The 20,223-nt window shown below is 46.1% G+C and overlaps 1 protein-coding gene across 1 annotated transcript in view; it reads left to right on the top strand.

The window, feature by feature from the left end:
- LOC115463547 (gastrula zinc finger protein XlCGF57.1-like) overlaps nucleotides 1-18,286 on the top strand; it is a 39,369-nt gene extending 21,083 nt beyond the window's left edge. Inside the window, exons 3-4 of the mRNA XM_030194177.1 lie at nucleotides 7,700-7,819; nucleotides 16,895-18,286. Coding sequence (XP_030050037.1) covers nucleotides 7,700-7,819; nucleotides 16,895-18,270 — 1,496 coding nt within the window. The 3' untranslated portion in view covers nucleotides 18,271-18,286. The remainder of the gene's footprint in view (nucleotides 1-7,699; nucleotides 7,820-16,894) is intronic.
- The last annotated feature ends 1,937 nt before the right edge of the window (nucleotides 18,287-20,223 follow it).

Below are 20,223 nucleotides of genomic sequence, written 5' to 3'. Positions count from 1 at the left end.
CAGTCTGGGGGGTTTCTCCCCGAGTTTATTTTGCTGCTGCATCAGGCCTTCATTATGCAAAACGCTGCCCCTTCTCCCTTGTCCGATAAAGGGGTTGAGGCCCCCGGAAGTAAACGCCCTCGGGTGGATTCCCAGGCCTTAGAGGACTCTGTTTCCTCTGATGTAGATGAGGGCAGCGTATCTGAGTTCTCCCAACGGTCCTTTGGGGATTCCTTGGAGGAGACGGATTCCCGCTCGGATGGAGCGGATGACCCCTCTGCAGCGCGGATCTTTCGCTCAGAGGATTTGCCCAACCTGTTAGTGCAGGCCATGAGCATTTTGAAGATTTCCTCTCCGGAGGACGTCTCTCCCTCAGCCCCTGTTGGCTCCGCCATTATGCTGGGGACGAAGCGCCCGCCTAGAACCTTCCACGTGCATAATGCCATGCACACCTTAATTTCGGCTCAATGGGATGTCCCGGAAGCGAGCCTCAAAGTGGCTAGGGCTATGTCCCGCCTCTATCCTTTGCCTGAAAGTGAACGGGAGGCCTTTCTTTGGCCTACCGTGGATTCTTTAATCACTGCGGTGACTAAGAAAACGGCGTTGCCGGTGGAAGGTGGCACGGCCCTAAAGGACGCCCAAGACAGAAGATTGGAAGCGGCCTTAAGGTCGTCCTTCGAGGCGGCTGCCTTAAGTTTGCAGGCCTCAGTTTGTGGCTCCTACGTGGCCAGGGCGTGCCTGACGATTGTGCAGCGGGCTTCCCCCTCGGATCCTTCCTTGAGGGCTGATTGGCCGGCCCTGGAATCGGGCTTGGCTTATTTGGCAGACTTGCTGTATGATGTCTTGAGAGCCTTGGCTAAAGGTATGGCTCAGACAGTCTCTGCGCGGCGGTGGCTTTGGCTGAAACATTGGTCTGCGGACCACGCCTCTAAGTCCCGCCTGGCTAAGTTGCCTTTTAAAGGCAAGCTGCTCTTTGGGGTCGAGCTGGACAAAATTGTGACCGATCTCGGCACGTCTAAGGGCAAGAGGTTACCAGAGGTCAGGGCTCGGGCCAGTGTCGCCCCGGTATCTCCAGAGGACGGTTTCAGGAAGCCCGTCGGTACCGCCCGGGCAAGTCGGGCTCCTCTGCCCCCTCTTCCTTCAAGAGGAACTTCTCCCCCAAGCAGCATTCCTTTCGCAGAGACCGCCGTCCCTGAGGTGCGCCCTCCGGTCCTCCCCCAGGGTCTCGTACCCAATGACGGGGTCCTGGTCCATGGCCCAGTGCAAATTGGAGGACGCCTGTCCTCGTTTCTGGGTGAGTGGACCAGGGTAACTTCAGACGCTTGGGTGCTGGAAGTCATCAGAGACGGCTACAAGCTAGAGTTCTGCCGACCCTTAAGAGACGGGTTTGTACTCTCTCCCTGCAAGTCTCCGGTCAAAGCTGTGGCAGTGCAGCAGACCTTGGACAATCTGATCCGCCTGGGTGCGGTCGTTCCGGTGCCAGAAAATCAGCTTGGCAAGGGACGTTGCTCCATTTACTTTGTGGTACCAAAGAAAGGAGGTTCTGTACGGCCTATCCTCGACCTCAAAGGGGTCAATCGGGCCTTGAAAGTTCGGCACTTTCGCATGGAGACTCTCCGCTCTGTTATAGCGGCAGTGAAGGCAGGGGAGTTCCTGGCATCCTTGGACATCAAGGAAGCGTACTTGCATATTCCCATCTGGCCTCCTCATCAACGCTTTCTGCGTTTTGCAGTCCTGGGCCGACACTTCCAGTTCAGAGCCCTCCCGTTCGGGTTGGCTACTGCTCCGCGGACCTTCTCCAAAGTAATGGTGGTCATCGCGGCCTTCCTGAGAAAGGAAGGAGTACAAGTCCATCCTTATCTGGACGACTGGTTGATCTGAGCCCCCTCTTATGCAGAGTGCGGCAAAGCTGTGGACCGGGTGATTGCTCTTTTGAGCTCCCTAGGGTGGATCATCAACTGGGAGAAAAGCCAGCTGCGCCCGACTCAGTCCCTGGAGTATCTGGGAGTTCGATTCGACACCCAATTAGGCAGAGTGTTCCTGCCGGACAATCGGATTGTCAAACTTCAGGCTCAGGTGGACCAGTTCCTAGTAGCCTCTCCGCTCCGGGCTTGGGACTATGTGCAGCTGTTGGGCTCTATGACGGCCACGATGGAAGTAGTGCCCTGGGCCAGGGCTCATATGAGACCACTACAACACTCTCTGCTGCAGCGCTGGACTCCGGTGTCGGAGGATTATGCTGTGCGCCTTCCCTTGGACCCAGCAGTGCGCAAGGCGCTGAGCTGGTGGCTGCAGACAGACAAGTTGTCTGCAGGGATGCCTCTTGTGACCCCGGAGTGGATTGTCGTCACGACGGACGCCTCTTTGACGGGCTGGGGAGCCCACTGCTTGGGAAGGACAGCGCAGGGGCTCTGGTCTCCTGCAGAGGCAAAGTGGTCTATCAACCTCCTGGAACTCAGAGCCATTCGGTTGGCGCTTTTGGAGTTCCTCCCGGTACTGGCGTTGAAGCCAGTATGGGTCCTGTCGGACAATGCCACGGCTGTGGCCTATGTCAACCGCCAGGGAGGTACCAAGAGCGCCCCTCTAGCCAAGGAGGCCATGAATCTATGCCAGTGGGCGGAAGCGAACCTGGAACAGCTGTCAGCGGCCCACATTGCCGGAGTCATGAATGTCAAGGCGGACTTTCTCAGTCGCCATACCTTGGATCCCGGAGAGTGGCAGCTATCTGCTCAGGCGTTCTTGGACATCACGAAGCGCTGGGGCCAGCCGAGCCTAGATCTGATGGCGTCATCGGCCAATTGCCAAGTGCCGCGCTTTTTCAGCAGAGGACGGGACCCTCGATCCCTGGGAGTAGATGCTCTTCTCCAACAGTGGCCGACACAGGAGCTTCTCTATGTGTTCCCGCCCTGGCCCATGTTGGGCAGGGTGCTAGACCGGGTGGCAAAGCATCCGGGCCGGATAATCCTGGTGGGTCCGGACTGGCCCAGACGTCCCTGGTATGCGGACTTGATCAGGCTCTCAGTGGACGATCCTTTGCGGCTGCCAGTGGAGCAGGGCCTGTTGCATCAGGGTCCCGTGGTGATGGAGGATCCCTCCCCCTTTGATCTTACGGCCTGGCTATTGAGCGGCAGCGTCTGAGAAAGAAGGGCTTCTCAGACAAGGTCATCGCCACTATGCTAAGAGCGAGGAAGCGCTCTACTTCTACTGCTTACGCCAGGGTTTGGCGTACCTTTGCAGCATGGTGTGAAGCAGGCTCACATTCTCCCTTCACTGCTCCAATTTCTTCAGTGTTGGCGTTCCTGCAAGAAGGTCTGGAGAAAGGCCTGTTGCTCAGTTCCCTTAAAGTCCAGGTAGCGGCTCTGGCTTGCTTCAGGGGCCGCCTGAAGGGTGCTTCCCTGGCTTCGCAGCCAGATGTGGTGCGCTTTCTCAAGGGAGTTAATCACCTGCGCCCTCCTCTGCACTCAGTGGTGCCTGCGTGGAATCTCAACCTGGTGCTAAGAGCCTTGCAGAAGCCGCCTTTTGAACCCTTGTCAAGGGCATCTCTGAAAGACCTGACGTTGAAAGCAGTCTTTTTGGTGGCTATCACTTCAGCCAGAAGAGTTTCCGAGCTCCAGGCACTCTCATGTCGAGAGCCCTTTCTGCAGTTCACTGAGGCAGGAGTGTCTATTCGCACAGTGCCTTCCTTCCTGCCCAAGGTTGTTTCTCGCTTTCATGTGAATCAGCAGCTTGTCTCCCTTCCTTTCGTAGGGAGGACTACCCAGAGGAATACTCTGCTCTCAAATATCTGGATGTGAGACGAGTCATCATCAGATACTTGGAAGTGACCAATGATTTCCGGAAGTCGGATCATCTGTTTGTCCTGTTTGCAGGTCCTCGTAAGGGTCTGCAGACTGCTAAGCCTACAGTGGCAAGATGGGTCAAGGAAGCCATTGCAGCGGCTTATGTGGCCGCGGGGAAGGTGCCGCCTATCCAGCTGAAGGCTCACTCCACTAGAGCTCAGGCGGCCTCGATGGCAGAGGCCGGGTCCGTCTCCTTGGAAGAGATTTGCAAGGTGGCAACTTGGGCATCGGCCCATACCTTCTCCAGGCATTACCGCTTGACTGTGGCTGCTCGGGCGGAGGCCCGGTTTGGAGCTTCAGTGTTGCGGTCAGGGATTTCTATGTCCCGCCCTGGGTGAGTACTGCTTCGGTACATCCCACCAGTCTATGGATTGATCAGCATGATGATATGGAAGGTAAAATTATGTATCATACCTGATAATTTTCTTTCCATTAATCATAGCTGATCAATCCATAGCCCCTCCCAGATATCTGTATTGTTTATATTCTGGTTGCATTTCAGGTTCAAGTTTAGTCTTCAGTTCCTGTTCAGGAGGACTTCGTGTTCAAGTTTTTCAATGGATTCTTCAAGAGTTGAGACGAATTTGTGTTACAGTGAGCTGCTGCATTCCTCTCCCCTCCGTTTTATGGGGCTGGATTGAGACTTAAATTCTGCCGGCGCTCCCTCCCGCTTCGTGCGGCAGTAGGGCAGCTTTGTACCCCTCCCGCTTCGGCGGTGTTAGGGTCAGTCAGCTCCTCCCGCGGTTGCAGGATAAGCCAGATCCCCCCGCATCGGCGGGTGTGGTGTCCCTCCCCCGCTCCGCGGGGATGAGCTGGATTCCCCTCCCCCACTTGTGTGGGGATGAGCTGGGTTAATTCCCCTCCCCCGTTTCGGCGGTGGTGAGCTGGGCAGAGTGTCCCTTTGTGGGTGTAATTCTCTAAGTGCTGAGTCCTGCGGATGGAGCTTGGATATCGACATACTGAGGAGTTTCCGGCAGCACATGACCACATATAGGGAGGCAAAAGGATTGCTCTCTATCTCCACCTGCTGGTAGATGGACACAACCCACCAGTCTATGGATTGATCAGCTATGATTAATGGAAAGAAAATTATCAGGTATGATACATAATTTTACCTTCCTGTTGAATGGGGGGGGGGGGGGGTTGCAGTAAAAGATATGCAGGATCGCCGTCTGGAAGTCACGCTGAAGCATGCCTTTGAAGTCTCAGCTCTGGCCCTTAAAGCTTCCATTTGCAGCTCTTATGTGGCTCAAACTTCTCTGGATTGGCTTCAACTGATTGCTGATCAGGAATAGGACAGCTTCCGGTCCTTTAGTGGCCGTCTCCAACATGGAACCGGCTCTGGCGTACCTAGCGGACGTGTTGTATGATTTGGTGCGTACTTCGGCAAAGCTCATGGCCTTGGCAGTCACTTCTCGGAGATTGCTATGGCTTTGACATCGGGCTGCAGATATGGCGTCTAAGCAACGCATTACCAAATTGCTCTTTTGGGGTAAACATTTGTTCTGAGAAGATTTGGAGAAGATCGTCAAGGACTTGGGAGATTCCAAGTCTCAGCGGCTGCCGGAAGACAGGCCCAACGTTTTGCCTCGGGCCGGCACCACGAGACCTCGGTTTCGAGAGGCTAGACACTATCGACCAAGTAGACCTTCTTCGTCCTTTCAATGTCCTCGATTTCAGTAGCGATCTTCCTTTCGTGGCGACAAACGAGATTCAGGGACAGCTTCCCAACAAGGAGCAGCCGCTCGCCCTGCCCAATGATGGGGTGCCAGTCCACTCTTTGGAGTTCAAAATAGGGAGGTTGGCTGACCTATTATTTCCAAGAGTGGGCCAGGATCACCTCAGATCAGTGGGTTCTCGAGGTAATAAGGGAAGGTTGCAAAATAGTTTGCTACACAGGTCGGAGATTCTTTCTTGGAGTCCCGGTGTGCTACTTCTGTTAAGCAAGCTGCTTTAAGAGATCTTCTGGACATCGGAGCCGTTGTGCAAGTGCCAACTCCAGAAACTCGCACAGGTTGCTATTCCATATTTTTCATGGTTCCAAAGAAAGGAGGTTCCTTCAGACCCATTCTCGACCTCCGGAAAGTGAACCAGTTTCTCAGGGTTCGCCATTTCCGCATGGAAACTCTAAGGGCGGTGATCGCAGCAGTACAACATCAGGAGTTTGTAACAGCACTGGACCTCAAGGAGGCTTATCTGCACATTCCGATTTGGCCTCCTCATCAGAGATTCTTGCGATTCGCAGTGTTGGGCCAGCATTTTCAATTTCAAACGTTGCCCTTCGGGCTGGCCACAGTGCTATGCACCTTTTCCAAGGTGATGGTAGAGGTGGCAGCTTATCTGCGCAAGCAGGGGAATCGAGTTCATCCCTATCTGGACGACTGGCTCATTCGGGTGTCGTCAGAATCGGAAAGCCTCCTGGCAACTCAGTGGGTAGTGGAGGTTCTTCAATCCCTTGGTTGGGTAATCAACTTCTCCAAGAGTCATCTTCGCCCATCCCAGACGCTGGAATACCTGGGGGAACGATTCGATACAGCCCAAGGGTTGGTGTTCCTGCCGTAGGGCAGGAGGCTCAAGTTAGTTGCTCAAGTGAGACGTCTCCTGCGACTACCGAGTTCCCGAGTGTGGGACTATGTTTAAGTGCTAGGGTCGATGGCAGCCACGCTCGAAGTGGTATCTTGGGCCAGAGCACACATGCGACCGTTAAAGCTGGCCCTTTTGAGCCACTGGTCTCCCATGTCTCAGGATTACTGGAGGGAGGCTCCCTTGGTTACCATGGGCTCGAGGCAGTATTACCTGGTGGCTTCTCCCCCCCCCCCCCCCACCTGAGGAAGGGGATGCCTTTGGCATCCCCGCAGTGTGTGGTGGTGGTGACGGACGCCAGTCTGTACGGATTGGGGGGAGGCTCATTGTCTCTCATGTTGCACAGGGGCGTTGGTCGACGGAGGAAGCCGCCTTGCCTTTCAATCGGTTGGAGTTGAGAGCAGTATTGAACGCCCTGCTGGCATTTCAGTGCCTTCTGCCAGGGTCTCCAGTGAGAGTGTGCTCGGACAACATGACAGCAGTAGCCTACATCAATCGGCACTCAGAGTCGAGCTCTGCAAGCCGAGGCAAGCAGAATTCTGGCTTGGGCGGAGAATCACGTTTGACTTCTGTCGGCGGTCCATATTGCAGGTCAAGACAACGTTCAAGCGGATTTCCTCAGTCGGCAGCTGCTCGAGTCAGTGGAATTGGAGCTGTTGAGCAGTGTGTTTCGATGAGTTTAAGGTTTTTGAAACTTTACTGAGATTTGCAGGGTCCAAAACTGTTCCTCTGAGGGTTTCTGTATTTTTGTTTATTAAAGTTAGTGAACTTTTTATGCTGGAAATCTAAGTCTTGAATTTGAAGGAGTCAGACACTAAGGTCGAGATTCACTAAATGGCGTTCAAAAAATGTCACTAAATTGGGCATCATTTACAGAAAGGTTCTTAGAGCTGATTTCCATGCCAAATTTTGGGCGCAGGGATTTACGCCAACGGAAACCTGGTGTAAATCTTGGCACGTAATTTAGTTACGGATCCCCGATGTTCAGTGATACAGTTCATGTGACCCACCCATGTCTTTCCCATGGCCCTGCTGCCTTTTGCGTTGCGCAATAAGATTTGCATGCGGATCTTTATAGAATAACGCTGAGCAAAATACACTTGCAAATCCTAACTGTTGCCAATTAACACCATTAAGTGTTACCACACTGTTATTGGTGCTGATTGGCTCATTAGCCAGTTTAATTGCGCAAGCATCTCAGGATAGCGCACAGTTTTGCACGTGGAAGTTTGCATGTCATTTATGGAATCTGGGGGTAAATGATTTTGGGAAACATAATGCAGTTTTCTTAACCCCAGGAACAGGCTCTCCGACTGTCATCCCTGACATTATATCCCACATTGAACGAGGGGAAGAGCCGTACGTCAGGGAAGAGCCAGGATCAGAGGAAAGAGAAGCTGGGACAAGCAGATGCTCAGGTGAGTGCAGTAAGAAGATGGACTGGGGTGAAACTGCTGAGATGAACTGTGGCTTGTCTTTATCTGAGCAGGCACAAGATACTCAGGTCCTTAAATGGGGGCAAAGATCCATTTTATGTGAAAACATCTTTATTAAGTCACACAGAGTGAACATTAACACTCTGTATCAAACACCCTCACCTTCCAATCTGTATTGAATATCATATTTATTAAACGTCTCAATAATCCTATATAATAATTCTCACCTCCCCCTGCCTAACAATCAGCTCTCAGTGCCCCCCCTCGGCGCAGCACCCAAGCCCCTCCGCCCCGGCGCAGCACCCAAGCCTCTACCCCCCCTCGATGCATCACCCGACCCTCCCCCCCCCCCCCCCGGCGCATCACCAAAGCCCCTACCCCCCCTTTCGGGCACATCAACTCCCTCGCCACCCGCATCCGCCAATGCTAACGCTGTCCGGCCGCTGCTGCTTCTCCTGTGGAGCAGCAGCGGCCGGTACAAAAAGAAAAAAGCCAAAAAAAGATTTTTAACCTGAAACGCGACTCCGTAGACAGCCATCTGGCATTGGCTGTCATCACTGCAGCCGCTCCTCCTCTCCCCTCCACGTTACTGCCCCTGCAGGAAGACCCCGGAGGAGCGCAGCGACGTCAGAGGGGAGAGGAGGAGCGGCTGCAGAGATGACAGCCAATGCCAGATGGCTGTCTACGGAGCCGCGTTTCAGGTTAAAAATCTTTTTTTGGCTTTTTTCTTTTTGTACCGGCCGCTGCCGCTCAACAGGAGAAGCAGCAGCGGCTGGACAGCGCTAGTATTGGCAGCTGCGTGTGGCGAGGGGGTTGATGTGCCCGAGGGGGGGAGGTAGGGGCTTGGGTGATGCGCTGGTACCCAACATATAATTGGAAAAATATGTGAAATGGCATCAATGTAAAAAGCATGATGAATCTCGTATACCTAGGGAAATGAAGTACATGAATGCTGATGTACTAATGAATCCTGTATGTGATAACAACATAAAGTACTGAATAGAAAAAACGTGGTAAGGCTGAGTAGAACACATGACTGCACTTGATCTGCTGAAAAATGCTGGAATAGAGATCATGGTTCAGTGTGTTTGTATAGATAAGATTTATGGCATTATCTCATCAAGGGAAGAAAAGTTTAGACCAACCTTAAATGATTCTGGTACTCGGACGGTCTGCAGGTTAAATGGTCTGGAAAAAAAATAAACATTGAGAAAAAAGCCATGCCGGTACAGCAGAGAGCAGAGTAGGAAAAGATAAACAAAGAACGTCTGGATCAGGGGGCGTAGCCAGACAACAGATTGTGGGTGGGCCTAGGCAAGAACTGGGTGGGCACCAAGTGTTGTCCCTCCCACCACCACCACCACTATCACCACCACCACCACCAAAAAAATATCTAAGCTGGTAGGAAAACGCTTCTTTCCACCTTGGCAGTCTGCAGAAGGCATGCGCTGAAAACTGAGCATGCGCAGGTTCTGGTATCGTTGAGAGTAGCGTTTTTGTTACTATTAGGCGGAAGTCTTCAGCTGGCGGAGCTTAGGATCCCCACCAGCTACCGATAAATGTGTGCTACTGTTGGGTGGGCCTAAGCCCTAAGTGGATGGGCCCTGGCCCACCTGTGGCTACGCCACTGGTCTGGATAAAAGAGCACGAGTGTATCGCAGAGCAAGGTGTGAAAGATCTAAGTGCAATGAAAGAGATTTGAAGGAATAAATGAAACGGAGCATGGACAGAAGCAAATAAAAGTGCCAGTGGTGTGAGTGCCGTTGCAGGCAGGCAGCATCAGTGAAAACGCTGTCTGTCTGATGTTCCACCAGCCTTCCCTTCACTCGTTCATTCCCTCAGTGCCCCGCCTTCTTCTGACATCATTTCCTTGGGGGCGGGACACAGAGGGAACGAACGAGCGAAGGGAAGGCTGGTGAGACATCAGACAGACAGCGTTTTCACTGACGCTGCCTGCAACGGAGGTAAATTTAAATACCATCGTAGCGAAGGAGGCTGACTGAGGTGCGCCGCACGGGGCCCCCTTAAGCACGAGGCCCTATGCAGTCGCCTCGGCCTAAGACCGGCCCTGGATGGGAAGAAGTGGAAGGGGGGTCCTGGAACTCGGATGGGAAGAAGTGGGAGGGGGTTCTGGAACTCGGGAAGAGGGGGAGGGGGTTTCTGCAAACTCTTGGTCTCATACACTCTTGGTCTCACAAAGAGTCTGTGTATCACACACATACTCTCATACTCGCTCTCTCTCACACACACTGTATCTGTGTGAAACACACTCTCTCTCACACTCACTGTGTCTCACATACGCACTTGCACACACTGTCATTCTCACACACACACTCTCTCTCACAGACACACTCGCACCCAGTCTCATTCTCTCTCTGTCACACACACACACACACTTGCACAGTCACTCTCTCTCTGTCACACACAGTCACTCTCACACACACACTCTCTAAAACATACTCACTCCGAGGAAAACCTTGCTAGCACCCGTTTCATTTGTGACAGAAACAGGCCTTTTTTATTAGTCTCTTTAGAAAATAAGCAGGCTAGTAACATAGTAGATGACAGCAGAGAAAGACCTGTACGGTCCATCCAGTCTGCCCAACAAGATAAACACATATGTGGTACTTTGTGTATACCTGACCTTGATTTGTATTTGCCATTTTCAGGGCACAGACCGTAGAAGTCTGCCCAGCACTAGCCCCGCTTCCCACCACCGGCTGTGCCACCCAATCTGCGCTAAGCTTCTGAGGATCCATTCCTTCTGAACAGGATTCCTTTATGTTTATCCCATGCATTTTTGAATTCCGTTACCGTTTTCATCTCCACCACCTCCCGCGGGAGGGCATTCCAAGTATCCACCACTCTCTCTGTGAAAAAATACTTCCTGACATTTTTCTTGAGGCTGCCCCCCTTCAATCTCATTTCATGCCCTTTAGTTCTACCGCTTTCCCATCTCTAGAAAAGGTTCACTTGCGGATTAATACCTTTCAAATATTTGAACGCCTGTTTCACATCACCCGTGTTTCTCCTTTCCTCCATACATGTTCAGGTCAGCAAGTCTCTCCTCATTCGTCTTGTAACGCAAATCCCATACCATTCTAGTAGCCACTTCAATTCTTTTTACATCCTCCGCAAGATACGGCCTCCAAAACTGAACACAATACTCCAAGTGGGCCTCACCAATGACTTATACAGGGGCATCAACACCTCCTTTCTTCTGCTGGTCACACCTCTCTCTATGCAGCCTAGTAACCTTTTAGCTACGGCCACCGCCTTGTCACACTGTTTCGTCGCCTTCAGATCCTCAGATACTATCACCCCAAGCCTCTCCTCGTCCCGTACCTATCAGACTCTCACCGCCCAACACATACGTCTCCCATGGATTTCTACTCCCTTAGTGCATCACTTTGCATTTATTCGCATTAAATTTTAATTGCCAAACCTTAGACCATTCTTCTAGCTTCTGCAGATCCTTTTTCATGTTTTCCACTCCCTCCTGGGAGTCCACTCTGTTACAAATCTTAGTATCATCTGCAAACAGGCAAACTTTACCTTCTAACCCTTCGGCAATGTCACTCACAAATATATTGATCAGAATCGGCCGCAGCACCGATCCCTGAGGCACTCCACTACTCACCTTTCCCTCATCCGAGTGAATTCCATTAACCACCACCCTCTGGTGTCTGTCCGTCAACCAGTTCCTAATCTAGTTCACCACGTTGGGTCCTATCTTCAGCCTGTCAAGTTTATTCAAGAGCCTCCTGTGTGGAACCGTGTCAAAAGCTTTGCTGAAATCTAAGTAGATTACACCTATAGCACGTCCTTGATTCAATTCTCCGGTCACCCAGTCAAAGAATTCAATGAGATTCATTTGGCACGATTTACCTTTGGTAAAACCATGTTGTCTGGGATCTTGCAACTTATTGGCTTCCATGAAATTCACTATCCTTTCCTTCAGCATTGCTTCCAATAACCGAAGTGAGGCTTACCGGCCTGTAGTTTCCAGCTTCTTCCCTATCACCACTTTTGTGAAGAGGGACCACATCTGCCGTTCTCCAAGGATTTATTAAACAAATCTTTAAGAGGACCCGCCAGAACCTCTCTGAGCTCCCTCAATATCCTGGGGTGGATCCCGTCCGGTCCCACGGTTTTGTCCACCTTTAGATTTTCAAGTTGTTCATACACACTCTCTTCCGTGAACGGTGCTATATCTACTCCATTCTCATATGTACTTTTGCCAGTCAATCATGGTCCTTCTCCAGGATTTTCTTCAGTGAAAACAGAACAAAAGTATCTATTTAGCAAATGTATTTTTTCTTCATCATTATCCACATAGCGGTCCGCAGTATCTTTCAGTGTCACAATTCCCTTTTTAGTCTTCCTCCTTTCACTAATATACCTGAAGAAATTTTTGTCACCCCTCCTTACATTTCTAGCCATTTGTTCTTCCCCCAAAGATGTTTGGCAAGATAAGGACCTGTCCAATTATAAGCCAATAACCCGGTTACCCTTTGTCTCCAAACTCTCTGAATAACATTTTAAAATATATTTCTTATTTAGCTAAAATACACACAGAATTCCACCATGATAAATAAGTTACTTTGTCAAGATGAATATGCTGCGGCTGAAAAACATAACTCACTTGTTAAGTACAACAAAATATGGTCTCCTTTACTAAACTCACTACGTAATAACCTTTGTCAGAATTGAAATTATGTATTACTCCTGTGACTTATGATTATGATCTGTTATCGAAATAATCCCGGACTTGCCCTAACTTGAACATGTATGCTGATGCTTGTTACTGTTAACTGTTAAGCTGGCTAATTGCTTTATTTTAGCCATTTGTTATCATTTATAAAACACAATAAAAATATTGGAACTAAAAAAATATATATATTTCTTTATTAATAGATCAATACAAATTTCCTAAAATAAAATCCATTCCCTTAACCCATAGTTATTAACCAATCCATTTAAAACCAAACAATTCTCCACAATACTCTTTCAATACACATTCAAATAGCATATATCTGGCAATCTTTTACATCAATGTGTGGTCATAGCTCTTTAGTCATGTGTTAATCCACTGCTCCAGAGTCTCCCACAAGATTCAGCCTTGCTTCAAATCAGACTCATTGAATCACCAACTTGTAAAATAGTTCTGTCCTTTTTTCAACAAACCATTGTAACGTTAGTGATAAATCTTGAACAACCATTGACGATGTCAGTCAGCAACATCCAAAACTGTCCATTTTCACCATTAGCAGTATCATGTGATCCAGATATATATATTTTTTGAAAATGTGGTTACATTTGGATTAGAGTTTCAATCTCTCCAATTCTTATAGTATTCCACCATACGACCAGGACCCAACATGCTCATGTTTCACTATAAAAGCGTCATCAGGGGTCTTGAATTCTAAACACAATAACAATGGGTTAACTCTAATTCTACTTAATATATCATTATTAAAAACTCTCAAAATACATTAACATGCTATCATAGATACACTTACTGGCTCATCCAGGTGGTGGGGTAGTCAAATACCAGCGATGCGGTGGTGAGCTAGAACTGCTCTCCCAAACGCATAGATGGTTACCAACTAACACAGAGGTTAAATACTCTAGAGGTTTAACCACTCAATCTCTTTATTGAGTCCAGCTGGAGCTACCGTGTTCCATTGAAATATATAACGTTGCTCCTTCCTAAGTAGTGCCTGAGGCATGTTACCACCCCTCTCTAACTTAACACAATCAAGGACAACAAATCGAAACTCCTCTAATTTGTGTTGCATTTCCAACCAGTGGGCTACAACAGGAGCTTCCAAACGAGCTGTACGTATGTTACTTAAATTTATTTCGTCAATATCCTAGAGTTCCGATAATTTATTTTACTCCTAAAATACATAAGGATAGAGTCAACCCCCCTGGGCGGCCCATTGTGTCAGGATGTCAATCATTATTTGAAACTTTATCCCAGTATCTTGATTTTCACTTGCGCCCTTGCTTACAGTCTATTACATCTTATGTGCGAGATTCAACACAACTTTTGGAATTATTGGATCAACTTAAAATTTCAGAGAAAGCGCAGGTATGTCTGGTGACGTTGGACGTCACAGCTCTGTATACAAACATACCGCAGATAGAGGCGATACAACTAATAGATAGTTTGTTGGAGAATTTGCCTTTGTCAGCCTCTAAAATTCAGTTGTTAGGCAGGATGGCGAGATTGGTGATATATCACAACTATTTCAAGTTTCAGGACACATTTTACTTACAAATAAAAGGAGTAGCAATGGGGGCTACTGTAGCCCCTACTATTGCGTGTTTATACATGGATCAATTGGAAAAGAAAGGTATTTACACATCTCAATATTTTGGAGGGGTAGTTAAATGGCTACGGTATATTGATGATATACTATTGATATGGCAAGGCACTGAATTGGAATTAAAAATGTTTTTGCAAGAATTAAATGAAATTAGTGATCACATTAAGTTTGTGCACTATATAGGAGTCAGTGAAGTCAATTTTTTAGATATCAACATTCGCTGGGATAACAATAGATTTCATACTCGACTATATCGTAAAAACACTGACCGAAATAGTATGCTTCATTACCGTAGCCATCACCCAAAAGCATTAAAAGATAGTATTCCTACAAGTCAATTGTTACTCGTACGTAGAGCATGTAGCTCTAGGGAAGAATTCTGCACTCAGGCAGAACAGATGATCAGTAGGTTTCGGGTTCGAGGCTATCCCCACAAAGTTTTGAAAAATGCTGCTAAGCGAGTATTTAATTATCATCCTGAATGGGAACGGAAGGTGAATAGGGTTAATGAATGTAAACCTTTAACGTGTGTTTTACCTTTCACCAGAGCATCTAATGATATTATAAACATCATTCGTCGACATTGGCCCATGTTAAATATTCATCCTGCATTTAAGGTCACACCCCGGTTTGCTTTTTCTAGGGGTATGAATCTAGGTGAACAATTGGCTAAGAAAAGATGTAACCGTGATAGTTCAGTGGGAAATAGTGGCCACCATAGATGCAATCAATGCACATACTGTCAGTATGCTATGGAAGTTACTCAAATTCAAATTCCTCATTCTGAGAAAATACATTATCTTTATGAAAACACAAATTGCAATACTATGAATTGTATATATGGGGTGATTTGCCCTTGTGGTCTGTGGTATATTGGCTTGACTTCTCGGAGGGTTAAATTGCGTATTTCACAGCATTTAAGTAACATACGTACAGCTCGTTTGGAAGCTCCTATTGTAGCCCACTGGTTGGAAATGCAACACAAATTAGAGGAGTTTCGATTTGTTGTCCTTGATTGTGTTAAGTTAGAGAGGGGTGGTAACATGCCTCAGGCACTACTTAGGAAGGAGCAACGTTATATATTTCAATGGAACACGGTAGCTCCAGCTGGACTCAATAAAGAGATTGAGTGGTTAAACCTCTAGAGTATTTAACCTCTGTGTTAGTTGGTAACCATCTATGCGTTTGGGAGAGCAGTTCTAGCTCACCACTGCATCGCTGGTATTTGACTACCCCACCACCTGGATGAGCCAGTAAGTGTATCTATGATAGCATGTTAATGTTTAATTTTGAGAGTTTTTAACAATGATATATATTAAGTAGAATTATAGTTAACCCACTGTTATTGTGTTTAGAATTCAAGACCCCTGATGACGCTTTTATAGTGAAACATGAGCATGTTGGGTCCTGGTCGTATGGTGGAATACTATAAGAATTGGATAGATTGAAACTCTAATCCAAATGTAACCACATTTTCAAAAAATATATATATCTGGAACACATGATACTGCTAATGGTGAAAATGGACAGTTTTGGATGTTGCTGACTGACATCGTCAATGGTTGTTCAAGATTTATCACTAACGTTACAATGGTTTGTTGAAAAAAGGACAGAACTATTTTACAAGTTGGTGATTCAATGAGTCTGATTTGAAGCAAGGCTGAATCTTGTGGGAGACTCTGGAGCAGTGGATTAACACATGACTAAAGAGCTATGACCACACATTGATGTAAAAGATTGCCAGATATATGCTATTTGAATGTGTATTGAAAGAGTATTGTGGAGAATTGTTTGGTTTTAAATGGATTGGTTAATAACTATGGGTTAAGGGAATGGATTTTATTTTAGGAAATTTGTATTGATCTATTAATAAAGAAATATATTTTAAAATGTTAAACAGTTACTACTGAATAATTTGTAATATAATATGTAACTAATTATAGAGTTGAGACCTAGATTGTAATTGTCAAACTCTCTGAATGAGTTATTCCAGACTATTTGATGGATTTTGTAGAATTCCATCATGTGCTGCATCCTAATCAGACAATATAATACAGAGGCAGCAACGTTAGATTTACTCCTTACTATTCAATCAGAATTGGCTAAAAGATGGTCTGTTCTACTGCTGTCTTTGGACCTGACAGTGACTTTCGTTATGAAGCACCCCTGCAGTCCGGTGCTCTCACCAGCTCCGAGCTAGTGCTCTCATGTTTTCTTGCTCTTAAGACTCCACCCACCTCCTCTACTTTTGCACTGCTGGGACTCTTCAGAGCCCCTGGCTGCCTCCTGCTGCGTCTCGTCAAGGAGAAGACTTCATCATCAGGTTGTGTAAACCAGCTCTGTTCTGGCCCTAGGGCCTATGCATTCGTCTGCTTGCAACTCATCTTTGTACATAAATCTCCTAGTGTTGCTGTCTCCTTTATTCTAACAATTTATGAGCTGCGAAAATCAACCTATTTCTATTTTTATAATTATTGCCCAGTTTCATTGCTTATCAGTATTGTTCAGGAGCTTAGAACTCCACTTTGGAGAGTCCGGGGCTGTGCTTTGTATCTTTCGTGACAGTTTCAAAAATACCATTACACTTCAGGCTGGCCCTGAAGCCACACGGAGCAAATCCCAGTGCAAAATAACCAGTCTTTCTTATTATAGAGAGGTAATATTTTAAAAACCACCCCTGTCTTCTAACTCATGATTAATACCTTCTGTTTATATCCAACAGGTCATCAGATCACACAAGGAAGAGAGAGAGAAAAGAAGAAAGGAGAACACCTTGTAGAAATAGAACAGATCCAAAGCAAAACAGAAAATGTCTGTGAGAATATTTCCCAAGAAACTGAGAGGATTAACAGAAAGAACTCTAAGCAAAAATCAAAGGAACAGAGAGACCCTGTAGGAGCGTCAACGGATGAAGTCACTAAGTGTGAGAGAAATTACAGAGAGCTCAGTAACATCCCTGAGGACCAGAGACAACTGGCACAGAGCCCCTTGCAAATTAATAATAGTGATAAGATGACATATAAATGCCACCAGGGCAAGAGGAAAAGAAAAAAACAGCAGAAAGAATTCACATATATTCCATCTAATAAGAGCATCAACTTTATTTATTCTAAGTGTAGTAAGACCTCACTGTTATTTTCAGAACTCCAAGTGCACAAAAGGAATCACAAAAATGAGAAATCATTTACAGCTACTGTGTATAATAAAAGTCTCACTCAGCTTTTAGCCCTAAAATCTCACCAGAAGACCCAGCCAGGAGCAATACCATATACGTGTTCTGACTGTAATAAAAGGTTTGCTCGGGTTTCAGATCTAAAATGTCACAAAAAGAGCCACACTGGAGAGAAACCATTTAGATGTACTGAGTGTAATAAAAGCTTTGGTCGGCTTTCAGGTCTAAAATGTCACCAAAAGATTCACACTGGAGAAAAACCATTTAGATGCACTGAGTGTAATAAAAGCTTTACTCAGGCTTCACATCTAACAGCTCACCAGAGGATCCACACTGGAGAGAAGCCATTTACATGTACTGAGTGTAATAAAAGCTTCAATCAGTTATCAAGTCTAAAAGCTCATGAAAAGACTCACACAGGGGAGAAACCATTTACATGTACTGAATGTAATAAAAGTTTCAGTAGAGTTTCAATTTTAAGTGCTCACAAGAGGATCCATACAGGGGAGAAACCATTTACATGTAGTGAGTGTAATAAAAGCTTCACTCAGGTTTCAAATCTAACAGCTCACCAGAGGATCCACACGGGAGAGAAACCTTTTTCATGTACTGAGTGTAATAAAAGTTTCAATCGGGGTTCAACTCTAAGAGCTCACCAGAGGATCCACACTGGAGAGAAACCATTCATGTGTGCTGAGTGTAATAAAACCTTCACTTATGTTTCAGATCTAAAACCTCACCAAAAGATTCACACAGGAGACAACCTAATTCCATGTACTGAGTGTAGTAAAACCTTCACCCGCAGTTCACATCTAAAATCTCACCAAAAAATTCACACAGGAGAGAAAACATTTACATGTGCTAAGTGTAATAAAAGCTTCACTCAGGTTTCACATCTAAGAACTCACCAGAAGATCTGCACCTGAGAGAAACTATTTACATGTACTGAACGTAATAGAAGCTTCAGATGTTTCAGGTCTAAATTCTTACCAAAACATTCACACAGGAGACAGCCCAATTCTATATATAGAGAGTAATAAAAGCTTCACTTTGCTTTCACATCTAAAAACTCAGCAAAAGATTCACACTAGAGACAAACCATTTACATGTACTGAATAGAAACATGATGGCAGATAAAGGACAAATGACCCATCCAGTCTCCCCATCCTCTGTAACCCCCGATTCTACCTGTTTCTAAGCGATCCCACAAGCCTATCCCATGCCTTTTTAAATTCTGGAACAGTCCTAGACTCCACCACCTCCATCGGGAGGCCATTCCACGCGTCCACCACCCTTTCTGTGAAATAATACTTCCTTAGGTTACTCCTAAGTCTATTCCCTCTTAGCTTTGTCATATGCCCCCTCATTTCAGAGCTCTGCTTCATTTGAAAAAGGCTCTCTTCCTATACATAAATGCCCTTGAGATATTTAAACGTTTCTATCATGTCTCCTCTCTCTCTCCTCTCTTCCAGTGTATACATGTTGAGGTTCATAAGCCTGTCCCTATAATTTTTGAATTCAAGACCGATTACTAATTTCGTAGCCGCCCTCTGGACCAACTCCATCCTGTTTATATCTTTCCGTAGGTGCGGTCTCATCTTCCACATATTTCTCTCCCTCAGCTTTGAGCCTCACAATGCTATTATGGCCCTTCCTCTTGTCACTTACATATCTGAAAAAGGTCTTGTCCCCCAATTTTACTGTATTAGCTATCTTTTCCTCCATTTGCTGCTTCGCTTTCCTGATAGGTTTTCCAGCTTCTTTTCGCTTATTTAGGTATTCTCACCTGTCTTTCTGAGACAACTTGTAACGTGCAAAAGCTAGTTATAAAAAGTAGACCGATACACATTTATAAAAACAAAGAAATAATTTATTCAAACCAAGATAAAAGCAGTACCCGACGTGGCCACGTTTCGCCCTCAGGCTGCGTCAGGGGTAAAACTACAAATAAAAACATAAAAATAGTGATAACATCATCTCAAGTTATGTACATATATATATATAAAAAGTCATAACAGCAAATGATAAAATAAAGTACAATAAATGCATTACACATTCAAAAGTAAAATGGAGGAGGAGATAAGACAAGCCACTTTCCAAACATATAGAAGTGTATAAAACGTTGGATGGATTTAATCAAATCTAATAATGTATCAATACATACCTAAAAATCAGGGGTGATCAACATACCCCTTCAAAAAAAGCCTAAAACAAAATTAAAAAGATATACATTAATCCCATCTTGATCAGCTCATGTATCACAAACTCTACATCTCACCAGTCAGCTCAATTAAAATTCTCATCATATCAACAATTGACTATATTTCATGGTGTAAAGCATTCAATTACTCACTGTTATAAATCTTCTACAAATAGACCACCTTGAATCCTAAAACGTTATCAGCCTTTACTATATAGCATCATCAAAAGACATGGCTGCATAAATGAAACTAACTTTCAAAAGACCATAACTGATTCTATAGTAAATATACTTATACATCTGCTTTACTCCATGCTGCCATCTCCCATAACATCACATAGATTAAAGCTGACTACTTGTCAGCAGACACTGCTCTGGATCAAAATGCACCAGCAATACCATCTGTGCTGTAGCTTCCCTTTTTTTTTTTTAAGAGAAAACACTCTATTTCTCCCTCAATCACCAAACAAGCTCATTCTTACTAGATATACTTGTACATCTACTATACTCCATGTTACCATCTCACAAACATAGATGTAAGCTAGCTACTTACTGTGCTTGTTAACAGACACTGCTCTGGATCAAGGTGCAACAGCATTACCATCTGTGCTGTGGCTTGCTATTTTAAAACCTCATATCCAGGTCAAAGGTCATTACTTACTAAAAAAACATCAAAAAC

The sequence above is a fragment of the Microcaecilia unicolor genome, chromosome 1 (assembly GCF_901765095.1).
Source record: "Microcaecilia unicolor chromosome 1, aMicUni1.1, whole genome shotgun sequence".
Taxonomy (NCBI): Eukaryota; Metazoa; Chordata; class Amphibia; order Gymnophiona; family Siphonopidae; genus Microcaecilia; species Microcaecilia unicolor.
The sequence above is the reverse complement of the archived record's forward strand: the minus strand, read 5'-3'. Positions and strand labels throughout refer to the sequence as shown.